At 37.9% G+C, this 27442-nt stretch overlaps 1 protein-coding gene across 7 annotated transcripts; it reads right to left on the reverse strand.

Annotated features, from left to right (window-relative positions):
- Nucleotides 1-27442, reverse strand: KRAS (KRAS proto-oncogene, GTPase). 7 transcript variants are annotated; one of them, XM_064460300.1, is made up of 7 exons: nt 27281-27442; nt 26042-26164; nt 19769-19947; nt 17288-17447; nt 9841-9956; nt 9230; nt 1-3607 (listed from the first exon to the last, which is right to left on the reverse strand). In XM_064460300.1, exons 2-7 carry the CDS (start codon nt 26150-26152, stop codon nt 3491-3493), a joined length of 684 nt encoding a protein of 227 aa, XP_064316370.1. In that variant the 5' UTR covers nt 26153-26164; nt 27281-27442; the 3' UTR covers nt 1-3490. The 7 variants fall into 7 exon arrangements, with proteins under 7 accessions (XP_064316370.1, XP_064316362.1, XP_064316351.1 ...); XM_064460273.1 differs by lacking the exon at nt 9230 and adding an exon at nt 26267-26280 and having other exon boundaries at nt 3507-3607; nt 9833-9956; nt 27281-27440; XM_064460263.1 differs by lacking the exon at nt 9230 and adding an exon at nt 26267-26284 and having other exon boundaries at nt 3507-3607; nt 9833-9956; nt 27281-27440.

Below are 27442 nucleotides of genomic sequence, written 5' to 3' on the forward strand. Positions count from 1 at the left end.
TCACAATAACTATTTTTTATTACATTACAATAAATAGGAGCAGTACAGCTTGACAAAAAAAATGACAAATTCCAGATCACCTCACAGCACATACTCCTAAAAACATTAAAAATTTTAAAACAAACCGTCTTTTTTTTTTTTTCCCCCTCCTTATTTTAACTTAATGTCTGGTATGACCAACATTCCTAGGTCACGGAACCAAATGATGGAAAAACTGGATCACACTGCATATGTTCCACACCAAATAAAGCACAATGTACAAAATGTGCATGTTTCAGTTTACACTATACAAAAATAGTTAAAATACATTCCAGGTAAACATATTACATTAAGAAGTCATTCTAGTAAGAAGTTGGCACTCAAGAGGAAAAAGCAGAAGTATTTTCAACATGAAAACACAAGACAGTGGAATAAAGAAATGTTAGGAAAGATTTACCATCTATGTAGCTTTATGTAAACTTGAGACAAAATGATTTCTTTACAGTTTGATGGTCTTTGAAGGTAATAATTGTATTGCTTTGTAGTACAGACAAGAGCAGAAGATTGTGTGTCTGGATTTACCCATTAGAGAGATCCTGTCATTGTAACAAAATCTATACAGTGAAACTTCAAGTTAGCAAAAATTTTAGGGCAATGAGACTGGTGAAAAGAATTACATTTCAGTTTTGTGAAAACCAATGATAGAAGTTACATTAAGTTACCAGAGTTACATAAAGCTACTGTAAGAAGGTGTTACTCCCTGACACATGGCAATTTAATGTATTAACGTGGTAAGTGATTCACATGTTCGTTTAGTAGTTGCTGTCGGAACAGACAGCATCCACTGTGTTCTTTGAAAGCATTTCAAATAGGGAAAGACAGAATAATTTTAAGATCAACATGTGCAAGCTGCAATCCAACATGCTTCACCAAATCTCAACAAATATTAAGACAAAACTGCACAACAGTGGCAAGGATGTGTATTTTTCTTTTTTTTTTTTTTAAAGTAAATAAGGGCTAAGCTAAATAGGTCTTGCACTAATTTAATTAGATTGGTACCTACAGATCACATTTACTGGAAAAAAAGACCTATTTTATATATAGCTTTATATTAGAGCTATATAAATCCACATTTGATGACTAAGACATTTCAGCTAAAATTCCTCCTAACAGTTTTTAGTTAAATTAACATAAGAATTTTAGACCAGCCCTAATTTTACATGCAGTGTGACTCAGTTACCGAAAACCTTCGAGTAATCTTTAGACTACTTCCATTTGCTCAAGGTATACTATCCGCTTTTGCTACGTTCTTCAACTATAATCAAGAGTGTCTAAAACGTGCAAATAACTAACTTGTTTCCAAAATGTTCTAACCTTGGAAGCTATAAAATGTTTTGCAACATTAAGAATCTGGTTTTATTCCTTATTGGTCCGTATGATATGTTAGGTTCTCCTATTGCTGTCTTTCAGAATATTTCCTCATCTAGAGTATATTTCATATTGAAGCTGAAAGGAGGGGAGCGGGTCTGGGTTTTGGTGGAGGGGAGCTGGGGGCGCAGGCAGGGCAAGGCATTATTTCTCTCAGCCACATTGAAATTAAAGAACACACAGCAATCCCAACAGTATACGTCCCCTGCCAGCTTAGCAGCTCTCCACCTACAAAAGTCACTGTGGGGTTTTCTTTTCATAGAAGCAAAAGAACACTCTTCTCATGCAGTTGCACCTCTGACGTCCTATAAATGGTCCACGTAACACAGGTATATAAAAATTACCCTGTGTAAAACTTCCACATCTTTGTTTAGGTATACCTTCGGTTAGGGCAACGCTGCTATACCCTGTTCCAAACTTTCCAGCGTCCTGAACTATCCTACTTCAATGTCTTGCATTTTTTTTCGATACACCAGAGTCACGTTTTCAAATTTTACTCTGCAGCTGAGTCAGGTACTATGAAGAAGCGTACCTTCAGGAACCCAGGCCTTAATGAAACGATCAAACAATGCAACATTTACAGTAAGACAATAGAAACTGGCAACACTGGAATTAGTGGCTCTTACTTTAGTGCAGAATAACTAGACTACTGCAGTACCAAAAATGAAAGCTTCTGCAAAAATTAATTAATTCTGCATTAATTCCAATTAAAAAAAAAAAAAAAGGTGAGGGGTGGGGCAGGTGGGGAAATCAGAAGAACTTAATCACTGAGAAAGACAACATTAAAATCTTGGTCTAGCTTCATGACGGTCTAGACACTGGAATGCCACTCGCCAACCGTTTAATCTGTGCAACAAAACTAGTACTTCACGAACATCACACAAACAACACTGACTCTGGAAACCATGTTCTATGCTGACGCAAATTCCACACCATTCGTATGGCATAGTGGATTTCCAAATTATTTGCATGAAGCAGCTAAATTAAACTCATTCATTCACTCATTTGATGTTCCTAGAATTTAAAATTCATCCTGTTTTGCACAAAATGGGCATTTGGAAATATTTAATGCCGCTCTTGGGGGAAAAGAGAATGTTTTACTTCACTGGATAATTTAGGATTCATTCTGATTTAATTGTGTGGTAAATTCTGGGTCCATGTATGAATTAACCTAAGAATTTGAATCAACTTATCTGTTAAGGCTTTCTAGTATTTCCTAGAGACACTAAGGGTGAAATCATGTACCTACTGAACAAAGCTATGTAGAGATTTGCCACTGGGGGTCAGGAGAGCTAGGATTTCACCTTGGTCTTCAGACAAAAAGTTCGTGAAAGTCTTAAAGCAATGCATTAACAATAGCAAATCAACCTAATTAGAACTTTTACTTTTTCCATTGCCAGATGTGCATTGTTGTCTTTTTTTTATTTTTTCTTTTTATTTTTTATAGAAAAAATAGAGTATTTAAGGAGCGACCATGACAAATTGCGGTGAAATTTTTTTTGTGATTTATCTTTACATTCATTAAAGTTGATCTGAAATGCTACAAGACTAGATGCCTAGAAGCAAAATCTACAGGAAGACTATAAAGGCTTCTGGTCTCTCTATATTGCAGTCAGTCTAAAACAAAAGAAAGGCTGAAATGAAAGTCTCTTTTGCTAACTAGTCCTTTTTCCCAATCAGATTTAAAAACCAGAAAATTAAAGGGGATGTTAGAATGAGTAGAGCATCATTTCATTGTTTGGTCTGCACACAGAACAGAAGTTCACAATCAGTAAGAAAAATAGGAAGTTAGCAATTGTGCATGCACCAACGAGTCCTAAGACAATTCTCAGGTTTTTGTGTGTGGTTTTTTTGTTTGGTTTTTTTTTTTTTCTTTCACAGGCATTGCTAGTTCAAGAACCAACAGTCAAAGAATACTGGCACTTTAAGAGGAATGAAGTTTCCACTGTCATTTAAAACAAGCATTCAGGTAAAGCTAACAGGATCATGAAGCAGAAAGTAAAGTAATGCTAAAACAAATGCTAATAATTTAGTGTAATGTACAAAAATTACTTAAGTACTTCTTAATAAGGATAAATTGTATTTACATAATTATACACTTTGTCTTTGTCTTCTTTTTCTTCTTTTTACCATCTTTGCTCATCTTCTCTTTGTGTTTTCTGATTTCTCGAACTAGTGTATAGAAGGCATCGTCAACACCCTGAGAAGAGACATACATGCATACATTAAGATCCCACTAACAAAATTACATGCCGGCTTAGGTACAGCCTGTTTTCACCCGACCTGATCAGGTGAAGTGTTCAACCAGCAGTCAGTCTGTTTTGCTGCCTGCCAGGCGAGGTTACACTGTCTTGTCCTTGCTGAGGCTTTTATAATGTTCCCTCAAGTAGACTGGGTTGGGGGAACTGCAGGGGCAACAGTCCTCTCAAGCATTCCTCCTTGGGAAGGGGTTAGCTGGGAAAAACATATTCATATGGAAGGGGAACTACAGTTGTCTCCTGCCGCCCAAGAGGAACGCATCTGACTGCGTCACTGTGCACGGGCAGAGGGCCTGCAGGAGAGCAGCTCTGGGGAGTGGGCTGCCATCGTTTGAACAACTAACCCTGGCTGTTCCTCTCCTGATTTCTGAGGATCCCTGAGATGCTCCTCGTCTGAATGAACTGTTTTTACGCCAGCAAGAGCTAGCACTTGCCTGCCCTCTTTCTCAGATGTTCCACCAACTGGGCTTACAGCAGCCTGCAGGTGATGTACTGCTCAGGGGTTGACCACAGATACCCCATCCGTCCAATTCCATTACTAATGTGGGAGGGAAAGTACTTCAGTGTACTGCCCTCATCTCCATCTTGAAGAGGGCATGTGTTGTTCCACCTCAAACTAGAAAAGTGTAGGTACCATGTTTAGATTATAACTATGTATATTATTGTTACAGAATAAAGTTCTGAAGCATTAGCTAGCTTTGGTTTATGCCTTAATAATCTATACACAGCTTTAAAAAGTAAATACCAATATTTGTAGTAAGAATTCAATACCAAAGAGGTAAGTTATGATTATTCGACATACTCAGGTCATTTCTCAGGCACACTGATACAGTAATCACACCACAGTTTTAGAAATCTTTACATATGCAAATCAATCAAATCAAACCCATATTCCAATGATAAATTATTATTTGATAAATCATTCTATTCAAATTATTTAGTTAAACACACACGGAACACATTATCTATGGTGCTGTATCAGGTACAGTCAACTTCAAATCTCCATGGCTCCCATAGTTAAGCTATGGACACAAAAGCTAATGTTTCTTCATGTTGAGTAGCTTTTCATTTTTGGGGGGTTAATAATAGTTGACAAAAATTAACTCTGGTCAAAAGAGACCAGCATACCTAAAAGCCTGATATGAACCATTATCAAGTACAATGTCATACGGTATACTTCGTAACAACTTATTTACATGTAACCGTTTATTCTATTGCCTAGCTTTCCAGTTGCTCCAAATTCCAATCAAGTCCCTGTGTTCTCCATCAGCCTTTACATTTAATAGTTTGCATACTGACAGTTACAAAATCATTAAGATAACAAGTTCTCTTGATTCTTCACTGCCTTACTCCTTATATTAGCCTTTAGATAGATCAGAAATAGTTGTATAATGTTAACATACAACAGCAGCCAACTGTACCACTACAGAACTGGGTCTAGAGATTTAGCCCTACAACTGGCAGGCAGCTTCCTACCTCTTGTCAGCTACAAAGTTTGTTAACAGTCTGTTTACTCCTGTATCCTTGCTTCAGTAACAGAACTGAAAGTGAACTCTGAAAAAAGCACAACAACAAAAAGCCCAAAATCACCTAATTCATGACTGCTTCAAACACCAAACAGTGATGAAACTTAATATGGCAAGTCCAAACAACAGTGAGGTGTTCAATAGCTTCACTTATAAAGTAATGCTCCCAGTCTAACCCAAATTTAAAATCTTTACATTTGAGATCATAAAACATTTACAGATAACTGATGTTCGATCAAAGTCCTTGGCAGCCTATCTCCCAGTACTAATAGCACACTTTTGCAGGGTCTTGAAATATACAAAATACAATTGCGAATAACTTATTCTACATTTTAAAATCCTATTCATCAATAGGAAATTGACGTAGCATGCCTAATGGAAGAGTAACCTTGTTTCTGGAAGAGATCATGTCCCCCATGAATCATTTGAGAATTAGAAACGCTTGGTATTATTTTACAGAGAGCTACTGTATTTTCATTGTAACTTCAGCATTAATACTCAAAGTGAACATTTAGCAATGTTCATGCAGGGTAATGATCTAGAAGTAGTGACGGTTCAAAGTGCATCTACTGCAGTTCTCAGCCAGCCAGCAGGGAAGAATTAGACATCAGTCACAACAGACAGAAGGAGAGTTTCATTCTTAGAACACAAGAATGGTATAAGACGCACAACGTTCTTCTACAAGACTGTTCACATTTCCCTAGAAAACTACCTTTCAGTACTTCACGCTCATCATTAATGCATTAGAAAAATAACCATTACGAGGACAGTCATTGGCTTTCAGCGGTGTCTTCAAATGAGACACGCTAAACAAAAATTGCAATTTAATTCTTCAAATGAGCATCCCTCCCTCCCTCATTAAACTGGCTTTAAAATAAACACAGAAAATAACTAGTATAAAGTAATATCCAGAGACTGCGATGGGCCTTTAAACACATGACTTCAGAATTAAGGCTGAAGTCTCTATTCTACCTAGTAAGGTGACGATCTTTTAAATACAGCCCATGTTGCAAAATACTAGGGAACTGACTTAGCTTTCACCCTTGCATTTACACCTTTGTAGATGAAGCCTTTAAAATTATTAATTATGTATTCAGTAGTTTGGTCCTGCCACAATTCCTCTTAAATTCAGGTAATGAATATAATGTGACATACAAAACTACGTTTAGAATATTTGTGAATTAGAACTGGAGAACTCAAACTGAGATCTTTCACTTTTCAGTCTGTGGATTAAATTTTAAACGTAAGAGTGGATACTCTGTTTACAGAAGGTCCCTCAAGGCATCAGTACTGTAAGATCAAAGGCAGTCAACCTTTCCAGTTACTTCTTTCAGTAAGAAAGGACTGCATGCAGCTGACCTTCCTCCCTCCAACAATGGAGTTATTGTGTGCAAGCTTTTTGGAAAGCAAAAGATGTACTGAATGAATGCTTTAAATCCAGGCCCAGGATTAAAAACGCAAAATTTGCTGTGCATGCTCAGAACTATACCACACTGCCTCAATAAAGGTGCATTGACAAGAGCTTGCTCCTGGCACTTGTTTTTCCAAAGAGCAACTACAAAAGGCAGAGAGAACAGAAAAATCACAACTGTTCCCACAGAGGCAGCCTGCTGCTGGCTACAACTGTTCTTTGAAGCACCACATGGTCCCATGACCATACAGGAGTCTGGATATGCTGCTGCATGGTTACAGGCATGCACGAGACTTGGCAACTAACCTGGCTATCAATAGGAAACCCTAAATTCACAAGGAATTGGGAATCCCTTAATGCCCCAGCCCCCAAAATAGATCCTTAAACAGGTTTTAAATTGTAGAAAAAAGTTTTTTACATTTTGTACACTTCTAGTACTACGGTATCATCATTAAATTACAGTTTTAATCAAGAATCTAGAATTTTAAAAATTCCAATCTAGAACTTTTGTAATGCAAAATTTTTACTATTAACCCAGATCAATCTGAATTACATTATCTAGATGTCTAATTTATACCCTAGAGAAACTTTTTGTTATAGTATGCCTTTTACGAAAAAACTTTAATGCTTTCAAAGAAAGATCTTTTGAGGATTTTATACTGAGTTTTAGGAATTTCTTATTGCTAGTTGGAAATGACAAACGGAGCAAAAGAAGTTATGTACTTTCTGCCTTACTGTGCAACAGCCAAAGGAACGAACCTCTTGGAAAGCATCAGTAGTTAATGGTAATCTGGGTAAAGTTTTCAGATACCTTAGTTTTATTAATCTTGTACAAGAAGGCATCCCATAAGCAGCAAGAACATAAACCGTATATTCCAAGAGGTAGCAAAACACTCTGAATTATTAAGTTTGATTATCCACAGACAAAAAGGAAAATACTGTCTATCACAGCAAGCTGTGTTATAAAGAATATTTTTGAAGCCTCAAATCCCAGCTGAAAGACTCACATCATTAGGTGCTGCTCTCCTTGGCTATCTGCTATACATCAGACTGAAATAATACATATCTTCTTAATAAATATGAACTAATACAAGCCAGACTCTTTTAAATGCCAGATTTCTTACTCCACTAGAATCACTACTAAACTACAGTTCTACGGAGCTGTACCACAATAATTTTGTGATGTGCTTTCTCCAGCTTAACCTCCTAAACACAAAGTTGCTGAAATGACTTATCAATACTACATAAAATTCACTTGAGTATAAAGACAAGTGTTGTCTCCCCTCAGTAGATGCTCTTGAAGCTCTAGAGTCTTATATCGAAGACTACTTTCTAAATAAGGCATGGGAGGAGAAAAAAAACCCAAACCAACCACAAAACAAAACCAAAACCCCAATGATGTCCATTGTTAACAAAAGAGATTCCCCCATCTGGGGGGGGGGGGGGGGGGAGTGGGGGGTGAGGGGATGGGAAAGGGAACCAAAACAGAACCCACCACACAAAAGCCCCAAAACATACTTCTCTCAGACACAGGCAGAAAGAAAGTAGCAAGCTGGCAGAAAGCAAGCATATGTTTTGCTGAGCTATCAAAAAGAATCTGAAAAGATGCTTTCACTGAAGAAATAATGAAAACCACAGTTCCCGCCGTCCTGTTCTCCTTCCCCCAAGGAAGTCCACAGAAAGGAAAAGCAGACAGAATTCAGGATCTTTAAATTCCCAGTATACAAAAAGAAATTTGACTTTGAGGTACCGCTACTTGCTAACTTGCTGTTAGTAAGACAGCAAGAAATGGCAAAGTTGGTTTTCAGAAGGCTACAGGAAGAAGTCTTAAGCAATTTAATTCATATTGCTCTCATCAAAAATAATCTTGCCAAACTGCTGTTAGTAGGTTTTGATAAAAAGGAAAGAATAAAACAAGGTATTTTGATGGCATCCATTTTATTAAGATGTTGGATACAAGACTGGGGAGCTTCATAACTGAAATTTCCAACTTCCTGCAAAGGAAACCTGTGATACAAACAGTATCACAAAAGCGTATCTTTTTTTTAAGCAAACATCTAAAGAATTATCTCAGAGCAGTCATTCATCACTTAAAAGCTGAGAATATAATAAGCCCGAGAAGATCTAGTAAAAACTGATATGAAATACAGTTTCTCCTCCCTCCCCTGGAAAGGGGCATAAAACTCCCTTATTGAAGGGAATATTCCTACAGTTGTGAGAGTCTCTTTAAGATACAAGTCAAATTCCACTATCTCTCTGCAAGATGTTCTGAAGTGTAAAAAATCACTTTGAAAAGCAGTTTTCCTTTTACACAATGTGAAATTCCAGGTCATCCTCCTGTGGAGCAAGTATATAACAACCCACTCTCTGCAGTGGTGCAGTAAGAGGCAGAGAATTAATAGGACAGTAATACATGCAAGGAGCTATTCTGATGGCTTGTTCAAAAAGCACTGGAAGTGATTTAGACTAGCACTTCTTCCCTCTCCTCCTCCCTTTTTTTTCTTACAGTGGAATTTGCAGATAACAATTTTGTGAGAATTTGGGTACTGGAGTTTTGGTGGCTTTTTTTTGTTGTTGTATTGTGTCCCATCCCCACCCCCTGTCAAAGCTCTCAAAAAAAGTGAAACCCTACCATTTTGTCCAAATGTGGATTACTCATGGCATTAGGGTAGACAAAAAAAAAAAGCTAATATATTTCTCCAGATGATAGGATTTTTTAAGCTGGGAAAAAAACAAGGGGGAAGTGGCATGGCATAAGGAAGGGCCTGACAATTAAATCCTGAATACTAGCTGCTAGCCAGATACTGTTTTGCTGGATTAGAAACCTGTTTCTGCACCTGAGGAGGACTATAAATACTAGATCCTCTCCCCTCAGTTCATCAACCTGAAGATCCAATCAATATTCACTTCAACAGTATCTGCAATAAAACTTTTTCCTCTTAACTTCTTGACACAAAACCAGCTCTCCATTTCACAGATGGAGAACTTGATATGCAGTAAAGATGTCTTATTAACCTATTTATCAAAAACCCATGAAACAAAGCAAATCCATAGGACTTGGGTGTTTGGCAGGAATATTATTCAGGACTGCTATACTGAAATCTGATTGGTTTTATATCTTAGATTATGTCATCAATTAACCATAAAAAGTCTGATTTGCAAGACACTGTCAATCATTTTCATTTAGCAAGTGATTTGTAAAACTCACCCTGTGACATTACAAAACTTACCCTGTTACATTACAAGGCATTTTTTTATTTTCACGCACCCTGGAGTCTTTTCTTCTTTGCTGATTTTTTTCACTCTGTACTGTCGAATCTCTCGCACCAATGTATAAAAAGCATCCTCCACTCTCTGCATTGTAAAACACAACTCCTTAAAAACTGCTTCATTAACAATTGACATATTGGGACACCCATCGCAGGGGAAAAAACACGACAAAACCACTGAAATTATGAGCTTTACTTGAGAGAAGTATATGGATCTTCATTTATATGTTTAAAATGCTAGGCTTGCACGTTTGCTGCTTGATAAATGCTTTTTAACGCAAACAAGAGAGTCAAACTCAATGTATTGATTATCAATTATTGTGAATATCTACATTTCAATCCCTCCTTTTTTCTGCACAAGGTAATACTTGGACAAAATAAGAATTATTTTCTTCCACTGTATACCACATTGAAAATAACACTGCTTGTGTTACTGCATCTTTTCACACATTTTTCTGGGCATGGATGTTTTTAGTAGGCACAAAGCATTGTTATATTGGTAACCACAGGATACTTATAAACACGCAGTTAACCACCTTTTAAATTCTTAACCATGTTGAGAACCTGTTACTGGTTTGGGCAGGCAATGAAAAGTAGGTTTGTTTATGTTCTGTTCTTTATGTAAGAAGGTCTACTTTCTTTGCAAAAATCTGTGGAACAAACTAACAAAATATAAAAAAAGTCTGAACAGGTAATTTCTTAAGAGGTTACAACGGAATAAAATCTTCTAAGAATACAAAATTTTGGGCAATATTGTTTTTAAAGCTACTTACTTTACAGAGTAAGCACTGTACTATTAGATTTGGGAAAAGGGATATCTGAGTCATGGCAAAGTGCTTTTAAGCACCACCTTAAGTATATGATATTTCAGAGTAACCTTCAAGAGTAACTACTTATTGTAATTATAGAAGTTATTCTTCCATGCAGAAAACACAAGTTCATTATTATCATGTTCACATCAGCTTGGTTCACATCAATGTACAAGGCACACCTAATCTGTTCCCTCTGGGCCAGACTCAGGCAACCCTTAGCGTCCCATAAGAACAGCTAAGTGCAAAAAGCTTGTGAAGTTCTGCTGCTCAGATTTTTCTCAGAGCTTTTCAAGTATTCAAGGGATGACACAGAGCTACCTGTTTCACTTCTCTGGTCTCTCACCCCACCCTTCTGAAGCTTTGTGTTTAGGCCACTTGGAGATGAGGATACCATAAGCATTTTAAAAAAATAGAAATAATTAAAAAAAGAGTATGACAGCTGAAGATATCTTTAAGCATATCGAAGATAAAGTACAGCACCAGCTTTAAATTATAATATCTGTTATTTTAAAGTGATTATATCTGTGCATAAACTTAAACATTTAGACAAATCTGTGAGGATGTTCTTGTTTTAACAAGATGCAAAATGTTTAGTTGCAGCTTTTAAAGGGGAGAGCAAATCTCTGCCTTACTGTCCATCTCATTACTTGTCTCCTCAGTCAGATCAACAGGGTTGTCAATTTAAAACAAACTCACTATTTGAAAGTAAAAACAGAACAGACTGATGATCGTGGAAAACAGTACAGCCATTTAAGCCACAAAACTTTATTTCTACCCAAACACACAATCTGGGCTTTTATTTGGCAGATTTTTCCATAAATTATCTCTCCAACCCATCTTCCTATTATGCGCCTATTTAGTAAGAAAAATAGGAACATTTACTGCCACAGTTACTGGGTCATTTTGCATGAACTGTGCCATAGGTTATCACATTTAAGACTCATTCTTAACATGCTACTGCTTATCCCAGGGTTCTTCTGAACTACAGCCACTTGAATGTGAAGATTAAATGAATTAGATTTATTTCTTGGATTGTATTTCTCTGGTATGTACGATGGGCTCTGTTAGGATGTAGTGAAGTATTGATGAGGTGACAAGTATTCTTACATTCCAGGTCTGAGAGTTTGCAAGATGTAAAGGAAGCTATTAAAAACCAGCAACACCCAAGTAAAGCTCATACTTTCATGTTTTCCTGTAAGGAATTGAAGTTTATTCTTGAAGAGGAAACAGTAAACATTGATCAGCTGCTGTGGGCCAAAGCACAGGCTGTACAAGAATCAACGTTTTTGCAAGTCTACTGTTTTGCAGTAGAAATACGTAATTTGATTATGGAGCTTTCACATGAGTAATTAGATAACAATTCTTCACTCAACATTTATTACCAACTTTCCCATCACCAACAGGAGCTGTAATTTGCTTTAGCAATGCGGAGAGAGGGAGAGACACAGACAGAGTGAGAAAAGAAAATACTACTACTGCCATCACCAAGAACAGTTTATGAATCCTGTTGAAAGAAATTATTCTGAAAGAAAATCCGTAGAGACATGCTTGCTAATTTCATTAGCACAAGTTGAGATTTTAAACAGTCAGGTGCCAGTCTTGTAAGCTTAAGAAGTCATTTTAATACCCATTTCTTTTAAGATTCTTCAGTATTTTCCCTTAAATGACATTGGACCACGTATCTAAAATATGATTAACCAGTTCTTTTAGCTGTCAAAATGGGAAGCAAAAATATCCTTTGGCAGATATGAAAAGCTTCAAAATCTAAACTGCTATTTACTTTAACAGCCAAAAGAACCCATGGCCTCGAGGCAGTGTTTTCAAGATGCTTTTGATTCCTAGGAGACAGCCAAACATTCAGTTTAAAATATGGCTATGTGCAAAGAAAGACTATTTCAAATACAGACTAAAGTACAAACGGGAATTTTCACACGCTCCGCTTCTGTAAAGGGCGCTTAAAGGAAACTAATGAAAATTAACCTTGACATCTCAGAAGTGTTCTGTATCCACCTTTATATGCTTTATCAGAGTTGGTCTCACATAAAATTATTCAGGAGGATGGAAACAAAAAGAATGCTACTCACTTGCATAAAAGCACTCCCAGCATAAGACTCTAGTGGTAAGGTCAGCTTAGCCAATACTGAAGAATAAACAACCTGCAAAAGTCTACTAGCTTGTGTAACTTTTAGTTTATAAGTTAAAGCTGATTTTTTGCTGTCTCTGAAACAGGCGTAATACTTCAAAGGACTGTTTGGAAACAGTTTCTACAACTCAGCCACATGCAGAACCTCCACTAGTTGGGGAAGGAGAGGACGTTAAGCTGATCATGTAACCATCATAAGGTAAAATACAAGACATACATAAGTAAATTTATATTAAATACTGCACAAAATGATGATTAAAGTTGCAAAGTTAGTCACTCCAAAGTTAAGAAGTGCCAGAATTACAGCTGCCTGTCCTGCCTGAATTTCATCTGTTGTACACATCCATTTTTTGCTGCACCTATTTATCTTTAGGTGAGGTAAATAACAAACCTATTTCCTTGGCATCCTGGAGTCATTCAGCACACAAGTTGGATGCCAGAATTTTTTTCAACATTACAGAAACTTATTTTTTTTTCCATGGGGACTTGTTCTTGGAAGGGACTAAACTTTTTTTGGAAGAGCGACACAAACAAGTGACATGAAAAAAGCTCAACCCATGTTGTGAAGTCTGACAAAGTTATATGTAATTGAAAACAAAGTTTTAAAATGGAACCTGTACCCATGAACTACACTAAAAATGGCTTGGAGTGAAACACATACAGTATCATTACACAGATATGACAAATGTTAAGGAAAAAAAATATGGCAAGTTGATTCAAGCAAACTGTCTAAATTATCATGTATTCATGAATCTTAACTGAGATGCAGGAATGAAGTTCTGTAAATACTGCACTGATTACTTCATCAGACCAGGCACAGGTTCTCAACTTATTTTTGTCACAACTTTGGGGCCTCACCTATTGTCCATCAGCCAGCTGAAATAACTGTAGCGCTTTTTTAACAGCATCCTTGTGATTTAGGTCAACTTCTTCATTGAACACTTCAAAAGTGTGTTTAAGTATATATTCTCAACAAGACCTAATGCTTTGGTGAATCCTTTACTATTCTTACAATAATGCCCACATAGCTGCTTCTTTTTTGAATTCAATACTAGTGGGACAGTTGAAATGTTCCAAGGAAAACAAAATCCTCCAGTCAAATCACATTTGGGGTACAGCCTTACAGCTTTTCCTTGTGTAACTCACAGGCAAATGGAAGCCCAGTAAAGAATACAGGATGCAGCCTCGGTGTGGATCAATCAAGTTTGCCTCTCATCTCTCCTTGATAGTATTGATAATATTGGAGCTATACGCTCATGCAGACAGGGAAGAATTTTAATTTCAAGCTTATGTCAGAGAAAAAGCAAAAACAGCTATCAAAATAAACCTAAGAAATTCACACCCTTCTGCGTAATTGTGAAAGGATGAGTACAAGTGATGCAACATGCCTTACAAAACCACCAGTATTGACACGTGTTTACATTTAGAAATAGGATTATTTTCATAAATTACACTATATTCATTTCAGTCAGTGGTCTAATTGAAAAAAATTAATAATCTATAGCCTTATACCCATGTTGTAGGGTCCGCTAAGCTAATGTTTCACCGATGAACTCAATGAATTGTATGAAAATTCACATAGGGATTTATTTGGCTTAAAACACAACCTTTTTGTGGTACTTTAAAGTTTACATCTTTATTGCCAGTCGGAACCAAATAAAACCAAATACACTAACTTTTAGAACAACTTATCTCTGCCCTTCATTTCAGTGTTTTTCATCTTACCTATTTTTGACCTTGTCTATGAATTTTTGAAAAAATCTTAAAAGACTGAATTATTTAGAACCAAGGTATCATTTTGCATGAGTATTCAATGCCATAGTTTAAAAAAAAAAGTGCCTTGGCAATCAAAACAGACTAAGCGGCCAACTCCTTTCTGTTTCCATCTCCCATTTCCTTCCCCAGAAACCCTTCTGATTCTTTGAGCTTCGGCAGAAGTGGGGTATGGGAAAGGATGCAAGAACATGGTGAGGGCACCTTCAACAGGGCATTAGTGCTGATGTTTCAGTGTGGTGGTAGGTGCGTACAGGAAAGGAAAAGAAGGTTCCCACTTCTAAGTATTCACATCAGACTTTCTACAGACTCCAGGAATTACCAGGGCACCATCTACATTTGTTCATACTTGGAAGTTCTGCATGTAATCAGAGAGGACCAGATTTTTTTATTTTTAGCCAAGGACTGAATTCTGCCCAATAAAAATACAGTCCACAGGCCACATGCAACTAGCAAAATGGTTGAATCCCCTAGTTAAAAAAACTACTTTGGAAGATGGGGGTATATGCACGTGTGTGTATCTAGATAATGCCTTTATTTTTATATATGCCAGGGTGACTGAAAAATTGTAACATGTAAATGCAAATGTATACACACAAGGACATACACATATTTAGATGATATTGCTGTAATTAAGGTAGATGATCGTGCTGTAATTAAGGATCAGGTTCTTCCTCCAATTCCCTTTTGCCTTCTCAACAGTATTTTATTATCACAGCATCTTATGAGGCAGTTTCATAACACAACATGTTATGAACAGCACTGCAAAAAAATCAGCAACCATACCTAGTGGTTCCAATTTTCAGAAGCCAACATTCTCAAAAGCCTCTTGGATATCTTTATTTTAAAATCCACGAGACACCTTTAGGGACTGCTTATCTGTAGAAGGTGTAAAGCTCAGCTGTGAAAAGCAAAAGCCAACAGTCCCTTCTACATCATTTCAGGCACCTCCAGAAATATAAAGTCACAGATAAAAAGACGAATTATAGAATAACAGTTCCTATAGGTCTGATCTATTGTCCCCTGAAACAAGTACAAGCCTCCAACAGACCTCTTAAAAGTCTGAAAGATAAAAAAGCAGATAGTACTTTGTGTAAACAAAGATTATAAAACTGGAGTGGTGATTTTTGAGCATGCAATCGTGTATGGACTAGGCATGGTGGGGCTGCTTGTAGGAGTAAACTCAGGTGGGTAGGGAGAAGAGATCTTTGAAAATATCCCATCGTAACAACCCACTTTCATTAAAAGTGGCTATGCAAAAGGAATATTTCCTAAACAAAAGCCTGATGCTCTGTACAACGGGCTGAACAAAGTAAAATCTAGATGTTAGTACAGAACTTCCATTATTTCAAACATCAAAGACAATTTCAGTGTTCATTCTTATCCTAACATCCTGATAACAGGCACTAATACAGGACCTTCCAATCAAGAACACTGTAATTATTCAGTCCACTTATATGCCACATCCTTCAGAACACTCTTGTGGCCTAATTTATTCTCAGCCACTGAAGTCAGGTAGTATTTAAAAAAAAAAAAAAAGCAGAACTACGCAACAGATACTCCTTCTATTGCCAAAAGTTAGCATTCCTTTTATTGCTCTGTGAAGTTTTACTAATGAGTCCAGGTTTCAGCTTGTCAGGAACTTGGGTGGGTGTAGCAAATTTGCACTAATAAAATATTCATTTCTAATATCCAAAAATAACTTACATACTGTCTATGTGGAAATTCTGCCAAGTGATGCAGCTGATTCTATTTAGCAATTACATTGAGCAGTTACTCAAATTGCAGTATTCTGCTCTTATTTGCCTCCTCCTGCTACACCTAATTCCCAATTCGTAAGTTGCGCATACTCTCTGCATAATCTGAAGTGTTATGAGCTTTTTGGCCACTCAGGCCTGATCTAAACTGTACTGCTAGTAAGTCTCTACTCTTAAAAGAAAAACCACAAATCAGCATTTTTAAAAAAGAATGCTTTCTTCCAGAAGTACAGAACCAGTTCATCTATATCTGTATAGCTTATCTTTTCCTGAATACAAGATGTACCACTATGTGCACCTTTGTCCCAACAAACCCTGAGAGAAGCACTGAAAGGGCTCTAAATGCTGCCTCTTTCACCTATTCCAGTGGGGCAATAAACGAACAGTGAGCTCTAAAGTCTTCAAAGATTATCAGTTTACACAAGCAATTAATCCAGTAGTTTCAAAACAAGACTTATGGTCAATTGCTTAGCTATAAAAAGGTATATTGGGCATGTCCACTAATACTGAATCAATGCCTTAAAGAAAATTTCCTTTTGTTATTAATGAAAAGGCTTAAACCAGAAGAAACTAATTAGCTGTTTGTCTGCTTAATCCTCTTGCTGAGAGAAAAAGCATTTCACCTCTAAGTAGAAGTGCTTTTTATTCTACTAAAACCTATCACAACGTGAAGAATGCTGCAGCCATTTGACAGTGAAGAGTAAGAGAAGCCCAGGTCTCATTCTTTAAGTTTGTGCAACTGAAGCAAATCACACATTAACAAACAGTTACAAGCTGTCAGTGAGTTGACAGAAAGAGACACCAGAAGAATTTCTTCTCTGGAGAAATATACCTATTGATATGACCAAGCAATTGTCAATGCCTAGAATAATTAACATTATGATAATTTAAGGGAGTTCTACATTTGTATCTGGTAAGTTTTCAGCTTTACCTGTCTTGTCTTTGCTGATGTTTCAATGAAAGGAATTCCATAACTTCTTGCTAAATCCTGAGCTTGTTTTGTATCTACAGTTCTGGAAGGCAAATCACATTTGTTTCCTACTAGCACCATTGGGACATCTTCAGAGTCTTTAACTCTCTTTATTTGTTCCCTAAAAAGAAAAACAAACAAGACATTTTATTTAACAGGTATTAATATTAATAGTTTATATGATATTTTAAAACAATGAAACAAAGTTAACAGAGTCCAAGATCATTCTTTGTTATTTTACTGCACATACACTATTAGAAGCCACCAAAAAAATAAGTTGACCAATCCCGTCACAGTCAAGTTTATCATCTTATTTTAAAAAAAAAAACAACAAACGTGAGGTTGACATTTTGTAAACTACCATAGATGTTGATGTCATTCCACTTTTGTTTGACAGCTAATGCCAGAATAAACATAAGGAGCTCTGGTATAAATCTTCCTACTTATCTCTTATACTCGGCACTCATAATACTCAATCCATTTGCTGAGATAACACACTGTCTAAAGCCCTATGCCTGTTGTCTCAATTTTGGTTTGGTTTTGGGGGGTTGGGGTTTTTTCATTTCTTAATTAAAGCCATCATTGCAAACTCTGCATTTAGATGGGTTTTTAAACAGCAAAGACCACTGGTCTGGTTCTCACAAAGAGAAATTTGATAAGGGAGTCCTTTCAAACGCTAGTCAGAAAGCATCTTGAAATATCAGTTAGATGTACTTGGCAAGAATCTCAAATAACAATCATCAATTTTGTTACCTTTGTCTCCCCAAATAATCTAGCAGTACATTCCTTAATTAATATAGTCACTATTTTCAGTTATTTGTTCATAAGCCTTCAGTTTCAGTCTGCAAGGTCATCCACAGGTGTGTGAACACCCAGTAGAAACTCCAGCATTCAACTCACAACATTCTTTGAAATAAACTGGGAAGGCCGCCTGATGCAACTCTCTCTTTAAAAGGAAAAACTCCACATGAAAACCTCTATGGTCCTTCTTCCCCTTACATCAATATCTATGCTACCTTTGTCCCTTCTTCCTCTACAACCAGAGGAAACTCATCTGTAATAATCTGGTTAGATAATGAAGAGAAGCTTGTTTTTTCTGAGAGCATTAGATATGTTTTCTTAATTTGTCATCCCTGCTGAGCTAACTCTATTTCTTTTCAAGTCACCTGTACCACTATGTTCAATTAGAAAATATTTTATATATATGAAATTTATACAAAGGCTGGCTAGATCAATTTAAACATAAAAAAGAAACAGCCCTGAAAGTGCCCACACTTCCAATATTGATCTCTCCCTGGGTTAGTATGCAGCAATTTTGCCCCTCAGTTGCAACAGTACTCCCCTGACCCCACAGCTGCTCCAGGGAGATAAACAGGTAGACTCTTACCTACAGAAATAGTTTACTGCTGGCTTAGCTACTCACATCAACACCCTACGCTATCACATGAGCTGATTTGCTCACATACAGAAGAAAATGAAACTATGTGACCAGGGCAGTTGCACCTCCTGACTTCAATTACCTGGAACTATCATGGTATACCACCTTATGTGAAGAACTGTAACTTCTATTAGTGAAAAAAATGCAACTTCAGCTTATGAATAGATGTTGGGTTTGTGGTAATACCGATAGCAAAACACTCCTCGGCCATACAGTGACATGGATCTGACAGCATTATAAATGCTTAACCATGAATAACTCGCATTATGTGTTTGGGACTAATCTTTAACTGATGCTGCTAAACTCAGTGATCTTTGGCAGGATTTGCATTGCCTTCTAACAGAACACCCAAGGAGAATTCAGTGTAATAGTAAGCTATAAATTATCAGGTACAGTAATCACCAGAGACTGCTTCTATTTCTATATTAGCATAGCTGACAAAAAAGCATGAGTTGAAATTTTTAAGTAATCATGTAAAAAAGATAATTTTAAGAAAACAGGTTGTTTTTTAGCAGTCATTCCAGAGCCCTGATATTGTGTGTCTGCCCTTCTTAGACATCAGGGCTCACCCATATTACTCTTCTAGTTACACTCCCCAGGTGTTTCCCCTCCACCCCTAGAACAAAAGCTAACAACTGACATTATTGTCTGCACAGTTTCAATTGTGTAAGTTCTTCCATCTTGGCACACAAATTTATCTATGGAATGGGCAGAGTTTGCCTTTAGATAAGTCTTCACTATGAATATGCAGAAATACTAAGACACCAGTTTATACCAGAAGAGCTTTCAGATATTTTGTCTGCCCAACTTGTGAACAAGGCAGCAGGTTTTCAGATCACCCAAAATTCCAGACCTACAAATACACAAAGAAGTTGCAATATTGCTAATTTGCAAATTTCCCCTTAGATGCTATTTCATAAGAGATCATTCTATTACCTAGTGGACGAGCAAGCAACCTATCCACCTACTGCAAGAGTTAGTTGATTATCTTTCCATATACACACCTATAATGGTGAATATCTTCAAAAGACTTTGTATTGTTTATAGCAAATACACAGAGGAAGCCTTCCCCTGTTCTCATATATTGGTCCCTCATTGCACTGTATTCTTCTTGACCTGCTGTATCAAGAATATCCAAGAGACAGGTTTCTCCATCAATTACTACTTGCTTCCTATAGGAATCCTAAGAAAAGAAAAAAAAACATAAACCTTGGTTAAACACAAACAAGTAAGATTTCAAATGCCTATAATTCAGGAGATATTAAAGTTGTTTACTAGTAATCAAGCATGACTGAAAACACTCAAGAGTTAAAATCCAGCTTTACAGGAGGGCAAGTGACAGTAGGAAAACAGTGTCCCATATTTACATGTTTACAGTAATCCAGAAGCAGAAAGAGCACTGAAAGGACGTTATCTGTATTCTGATTCTTCAGTGATTAAGAGTACACAGACACAGAAAAAGGATGGTGTTCTTATTTTGCACAAATGGACAAAAAGTACAGACTGGATCCAGCATCTCCCCTTTGTCTCTGTTAAGACAAGAACTGAAAAAATTTCTAATCCTGGTTTTAAAAGTTTTGACTTTGGTAAAATGAGCGAGCTTAAACAATCTTTTTGTTAAAAGTAAAATTTGACCTGCATTCTATGGATGTTTACAAAAGTGTTGTGCCACAACAATGTACAAAATAACAGAGTTCCGAAGAAAGACAACTCCAAAACTCTATGCCACTGAAAAGGAAACGACGACATGTAAAAAGCCTTCAGTTTGGGACAGGATATCTGTTTTGCATGCCTAAGCAGGTGCATATTTGTTATGAAAGTTAAGTGGATAAATTTGAAGGTGAAGCTTTTTAGCCAAAACAGACCAACACAGAGTCATATAAAAGCCCTGATGAGCTGGTTCACAGAGATGTTGGAATAAATTATTTCAATGCTATCAATTCAAAGTTTTCAGGTCACTGATTCAAGTGGCTAAAATCTGTACAAAGCCCCAAGCAACTAGATCTTAATGTCTATTTACAGCTCTCTATGGTGCTAGGCTTCTACAACTACATGGTTTTAGTGACAAGAACATAAGCATCACTTTCCCAGTAACTCTATTTTCTATAAACATCTATACATTCAAAATGAAAATATGTCAATAAGCTTTAAAAATAGGTTGCTGAGTAGTGCCATGAATTATTCTCAGTAAACAGTACTTGTAACAAATAAAAGGCATAAACAAAATCTCAGTGTTACCTTTCAGATCCTTTAGCTAGAGATTACCCCAATATTGCTATTGTTCTTTTTAACACTATACAGAAGTGAACCTAAGCGACTGGGAAGGGAATTAAAGAATTTAAGTTGCAATTCTAGCCAACCTCAGGATGAATTCAGAATGACCCTCCTTCCTTTGTACCCATTTTAAGGCACAGCACACCTACTACTGTGCACTTTCTATCTATTTGTACTTTTACAAAAGGCTCTCTTTCCTGTTGCTCGTGCTAGAAGCCAAGTAGGAGATAATTGTATACAACCAGTATCTTAAACTAAACAAACCCTGTATCTTGAGTGACATGTAACAGTATCAGGTAAAACAATATTGACTGTTTACGTTAAAGATAAAAGTTTACCTCCAATATGATTTTGGAAATATTTATTTCACAGACGTGCAAATTCAGTGTTCAAGTAAGAAGTAGGTAAGCTACTTTAGAAACCTTATAAGCCATATTTAAATATTGATACAGCTGAGACAAAGGCACTGAGACAAAGCTCCAATGTGTTTTGAAATAAGGTTAATAGTCTATCTCCTTGCTTAAAGGAAAAAAAACCAAACCCAAACACAAACACACCAGGAAAAAAAAAAACCAAACAAAAACCAAACAACCAACCAAAAGGACACATCTTTATTCCAATTCACTTAAATGCAACAGCAGATCCCCACGTCCTATGATACCTTTATCACAGTTCACAGTGAAGTACTACTGGAACTTCTATCATTATACTAGGCATATTTACAAAGCCTTCATTTTCTCTTGCAATTTGACTGCTGGTTTAAAAATATGAAAAACAGTTCTTGAAAAGCTTGTATTATTCCTTTACATCTTATCACTTCAAAGGAAAAAGAAATTCCCCTCAACTGAGCTCTAAACAAAAGCTTTAAATAATTTTCACAAAATAAAGTCATTTTTAGGAGAAAAGAAAATCACTTTTAAAAACTGCTGGCTTTAGCATGCCTACCATGTTAGCAGTAGTAGCAAAGATGCACCAGCAAAAAGCACAGCACAGGTACAAAAAGAAGGAACACGTTGAGATTATATTTGTTTTGCCCACTTCTGGGGAGAAAATTCTGTCACTAGCTAGAAGGGGGAATTGAGGCAGAAAAGATGTGGGAGAGAAAATTCAAGCTTATGATTTCCTTCCAAGCTACCAAAATAAAGGCTTTTTAACCTCCTCCCCACCCCACCTGCAAAACAAACCTGAAATCACACTTGTCACCGTAGGAAAGAAAACTGAAGCACCATATTAAAAGCTCAAGTGACTAGGATGCCCACCCCCATCATGGTGAATACCAATGTAAACATACCCAAGATAAAATTTGTTACCATACTGTAAAAATTATCAAGTCCTGCAAAACAGAATGTAGGATATACCAAAAAGTTATGCTACTACAGTACTTGTGGCACTTATGCTTCAAAACTGAATTGCTGAACCCAAGTGGCTAGATTCCCCTTCAACCATGAAAAAAACAACTTTCTAATCCATACATTTCATAACTTATAGAAATCCAGTAGCTTTACTGCACATTGGAAGATATACAATAATGAATGCAATGAAGAAACATCCAGTAGAAGGCTATTAAGTAGAAACAAAATGAAGACTAGAGCTAATTTCAAAGTATTACCTGACTCCAAATACGAATTTCCAATTTTCCCCAGTATACAGACTCAACATATCAAAAAGTTTTAATTTCATTAGACACTTAACCTGCTTTTATTGGCCTTTCACAAGCCATAAAAATCAGCATGAGTTATGCTAAAGGAGTAATAATTCCATCTGTTCACAAGCACTGATAAGAAAATGTGATAGGAAATCTCAGCTATGAACTACATATGGAACTTATCTAAAAAAACCGCCACTGCTTAATAAATGACATCTAAGTAACTATTATTTTATAAAAACCTGTCATACCAGTGATTTAATATTAAAATATCACAGCTACTAAGACTAAGCTATTACTAAATATTGGTGGAATTTCACAGGTGCACAGGTCATTTAAGAACACAGACTTAAATATCAGTATTTCTAAATCAGCCAAGGGATTTTGCTAATCCAATTGAAAAACCTCTGATAGGCAACTAGGAAAGCTGTTCTTTCTCTAGGTTATTTAAAAGATTACATATATTTAGCATTAAAACAACAGAATTTTTTTTAAAACAGCTTCAGCATATCACACAAGATATCGCAAATAAAGATTTAACAATCGACCAGCAGAGGGCATTAGTCCAACTGTTCTGTGTATTACACCAGATACACAAGGGTTAGTGTACATACAGTTAAAAAAAACCACACTAAAAATTTCTTGGCTATAAATCTGCGCTTGGACATCTACTTCAAATAAGATATGAAATTATGAAACATATATAAAGCATGTATATTTGAATAACAGTAACCGCCCAAACATTTTAATTCCTCCCCCTGCCCCCTGTCATCTGCTATGCTTAGATTTAAGCAAATAAAATACTCAAGCAGGCCATGAAACTTTATGTTTTCCAAACAAGTTATTTGTTGAATCATTAAGTCTCTTCCACTGAAAACAGCAACAACATTAACATTGTAAATGCATCTGTGATTAAGTAACTTGTATATTTTTTCCTCTCCTCAACTGCATCATGTCTTCACAACATGAGAATCTTAGAAGTGTTGAGTTTCATTTTATTGAGTAATTTTAAATCTTTCCTGTGATCAATAACTGTGTAGCTATGGAATCCACTACAGATAACAAACACTCTTTACTCTGTCTACCCCAAATTATTTAGCTTGATTATTTATCTGTGAGGGAAAATTAGTATTTTGGCAACACCTGTGTGACAACGAAAGAAACAGCAGTAAGTGAGAAACAATACTAGTGACACTACTGAACTATCTTAACTGTTATTATTTATCAGTCAAAGCAACTTTAGCCTTATTCCCTCATATTGCATAAAAATCACTCTACAGCTATTGTTCTTTGATCAGCCCCTACCACCACAATTGCATCTATACTGGAAGCAGTGTCAAGCAACCCTTCTCAGCCAAATGGGCTTCTGCTCAGTCAAGGACTGAAGCATTTAAACCCAATTAGAAGGCCATTCGCTGCAACCAGTTTGCCACTCCAAATCACAGACTCTTATAACAGAATTATTTCTTCCCTACATGATTATAGCACTGAGCGCTCACACAAGGCGATTTACCATGAGTGGGAAGGTACAGTCTCCATCCTCAAGGTCTCAGAATATACAAGACAAAAATGGTTAACTAGTACTCGACCAAGAACTTGCAGGAGTTGCAGAAGATTAATACTGTTGCATGCAACAAGTTGGGGATGCCGGTAAAACCCATTAGGTTAAAGGTTTCTTTCTTTCAGAAGACCATACTGATTCTGGACCACACCACTGTGTTACAGTAATCCTGCACGCTGCTGATTAAAAGCCACAGTTTGGGGATTTTAGGTTCTTTCTAGAAAGAACTGTATTTTCATTTTATTATTTTACATTAAAAAGTATTTGGTATTCCTCAAAATATTTTGCTTGTTGATTAGCAAAATCCTTCAAGTGATTTCAGAAGAGGCATTTAAGTCTTTGTGTTCCTCAACTGTTTACACCATTCTGGCTTTATACTACAACTTACAACACAGAACCTCCACAGTACCTTCTGTAATGTGTAAACACACCTTGAACTTACGAGGAACACAGATGATCATGAATAAGCATTACGAAGACCAACATCCTCCAAAATTCCTTTTGCAAGAAAAAGTAAAATCCCATTTTGCTTGTTCCTCTCAGAGAGTTTTGTGTGTTTTCTGGTTTTTTAAGTGTGCTTTGGGTTGTTAAGATTTCACATCTTAGGAATTGAAAAAGCTCCTCCTCTAGCGCAAGTCAAATGCTCTTCCTCTGTCCGTAGGTCTATTCACAAGATCTTCTACAAGCACGCATGAGGTTACTTGGCCATGCCACAGAGACATACAGGCACATTAAGGTAAACTCAAGCCAACACATCTCTATTTGGGGCACTGTCAGGCCCATACTTTGCTGAAGTAGGACGGCTTCCCACCATCTCAGGGCACTGGCTCCTATCGCTTGGGTCTACCTGAAAATGACTACATAGCCATTTTCCAATTTGTGATTTTAAGCCTAGATTTAAATCCTTGTGATTCCTTCAAGTGCCTCGTATCAAACTATAAATAAAGTCATAAGCTACAGAGCTTCAGTGCTGGGAACACAAAAATCTTGGGTAAATTATAGTGTCGTTTCTCCTTTTATAAGGTCTGAGGTTATTAAATCCAATGATCCACTGGATATTTCAGACAACACCAGTAATTTTCTTATATTTAAAAGACAAAGTTTTCCTGCTCATTAAAAGCCTTTAAAATATCACAACTTTTAAAGCTTAAATACAATTTCAGGTTTTGAGGAACTGCGGCATGTATTTTAAAAAAATCCACTACAGCAGCTATCTTACAACACTTTTTCTAGATACAGAAATAGGTGTGTTTAAAAATAAATAAATAAACAAACAAGGAAATAAATTCAGTCTCCAAATTTTTGCTTCATTCACCATAACATTCCAGGACACATTTCTCACCACGTGAAACAAATCCTAATGATAGGAGCTGAGAAAGCTTGACACATACATTTCAGAACTACAAATTTTCCTCCTTGATATTAAGACAGAAAGTCACATTTAAGAGGTAGCATGCAAAGCCATGAAGAGTTTTGCCAAGCATTTTCAAGGGAATTTGGCAAATACTTTGTCACTGAGGTCCTGAAAACATGTATCCAAACTGTCCAAAAAACATGGAAATTAATACCATACTTTGATCAAAATTGTTAATTTTTTACTGCAGCTGTGGTTGCACAGCCAGATCAAGAAGCAGAGCAATTTCCTCTCCAATGCTGGTCCGGTGCTGACCATTAAAATAAAAATTGCTCAAAGATAAAGCCTTGTTCTATGTTTTTGTGGTAACTGTCCAAAAGCAAACAACTACCATTGTTACTGATAATCTCTCTTCGCAAAAAGTACAAGATGAAAGCGTTTACCTCTATTGTAGGGTCATATTCATCCACAAAGTGATTCTGAATTAGCTGTATTGTCAAGGCGCTCTTGCCTACACCACCAGCTCCAACGACAACAAGTTTATATTCTGTCATTTTTTAGCAGACCTGATGACAAAGAAACCAACATTAAGCAGAAAGAGTCAGGCTCCGACTAATGAGGATGCTGTTGGTGCGTTTTCATTCAATATCACGTTCCTTTACTATTACCAGAAAGCAACTCCCTCCCTGAAAGACAAGACAAAAAGCTATGAGGGAATGCTATTTCTCAGACAAAATTACACATCGGAAACGCAGCGCGGGCGCTGAGCTAAAAGGCGCCGATTACAAAGAGGTACAAAAGCAAGGATACACTAAATTCTAAAAAAAAAAGGTCAAAGAGTATTTCTTGCAGGGCTGAGATTCCGCTCTCCGCTGCTTTCTCCCAAAGCCCCGCTGACTCTCGGCGACCTCCGGGCCAAACCGAGCGCCACAGACCCGGGAACCCGCCTCCCGCAGGCGGCGGGGACCGGGCAGGCTCCGCTTCACCTGATGGGATGGCTTCACCTCCCCAACTATTTGCCCGCCCCGCCCTCCCCCCCCCCCTCCCCGGACGAGCCCAGCGCGATCCCCGCCTGCCCCGGGGCTCGGGGTGCCGCTGGCCGCCCCGCCCCGCCTCCCCTCAGCCGGGACGCAGCGACGCGGCCGGGCCGCCGCCGCTGCCGAAACTTTCCGGCCCGGCGCCTCGGCCCCGCTCAAGGGGGTTTGGGAGGAGCAAAGGAAAAAAAAAATTTTTTTTAAATAATGTTTGAGGAAAATGGGGGGGAGGGGGGGGGTTGACTCGGCATAAGCCGCCGGGCGCCCGGCTCCCGGAGGGCGTTGGCCACCTGTCCCGCCGCCCCCTCCCGCAGCCGCCGAGCCACCGCCCGCCCCGCGGGGAAGGACGGCGGCGGAGGGGCAGAGGGCGGCTGCTCCGGAGGATACCGGCAGAGGGAAAGCGGGGCAGAGCGCAGCCCCCCGCGGGCGGCAACGGGACAGGAGCTGGGAGGCGGCCCCCGCCTGGTTGCCGGCGTTTCTGTCCCTCTGCTGGGCGACGCCGGGAGGAGGAAAAAGGGGGACGGGGGTGGGGTGCCCGGCTCCGGGAAGCCGCACCGCTTCCCCCTGCCCCACCTCGAAGGGTAAAGGGGGAAAGAAAGCGAGCGCGGCGGCTCGTCCCGGTTCAGCGACGTAGGGTTAGGCGGATACCTGCCTGGCGCTGCAGCGGGCCGCGGGAGCACGCCGGCGCCTCCCTTGCCCGCCCCGCCGCGGCGGTGGTGGTGGTGGTGGTGGCTCCGCGTCCCTTTCCGTCCCGGTCTGAAATGGCGGGGGACGAGGAGGGCTGGAGCTGCCGAGGGAGCCGAGCGCCGA

The sequence above is a fragment of the Phalacrocorax carbo genome, chromosome 1 (genome assembly GCF_963921805.1).
Source record: "Phalacrocorax carbo chromosome 1, bPhaCar2.1, whole genome shotgun sequence".
NCBI classification, from domain to species: domain Eukaryota; kingdom Metazoa; phylum Chordata; class Aves; order Suliformes; family Phalacrocoracidae; genus Phalacrocorax; species Phalacrocorax carbo.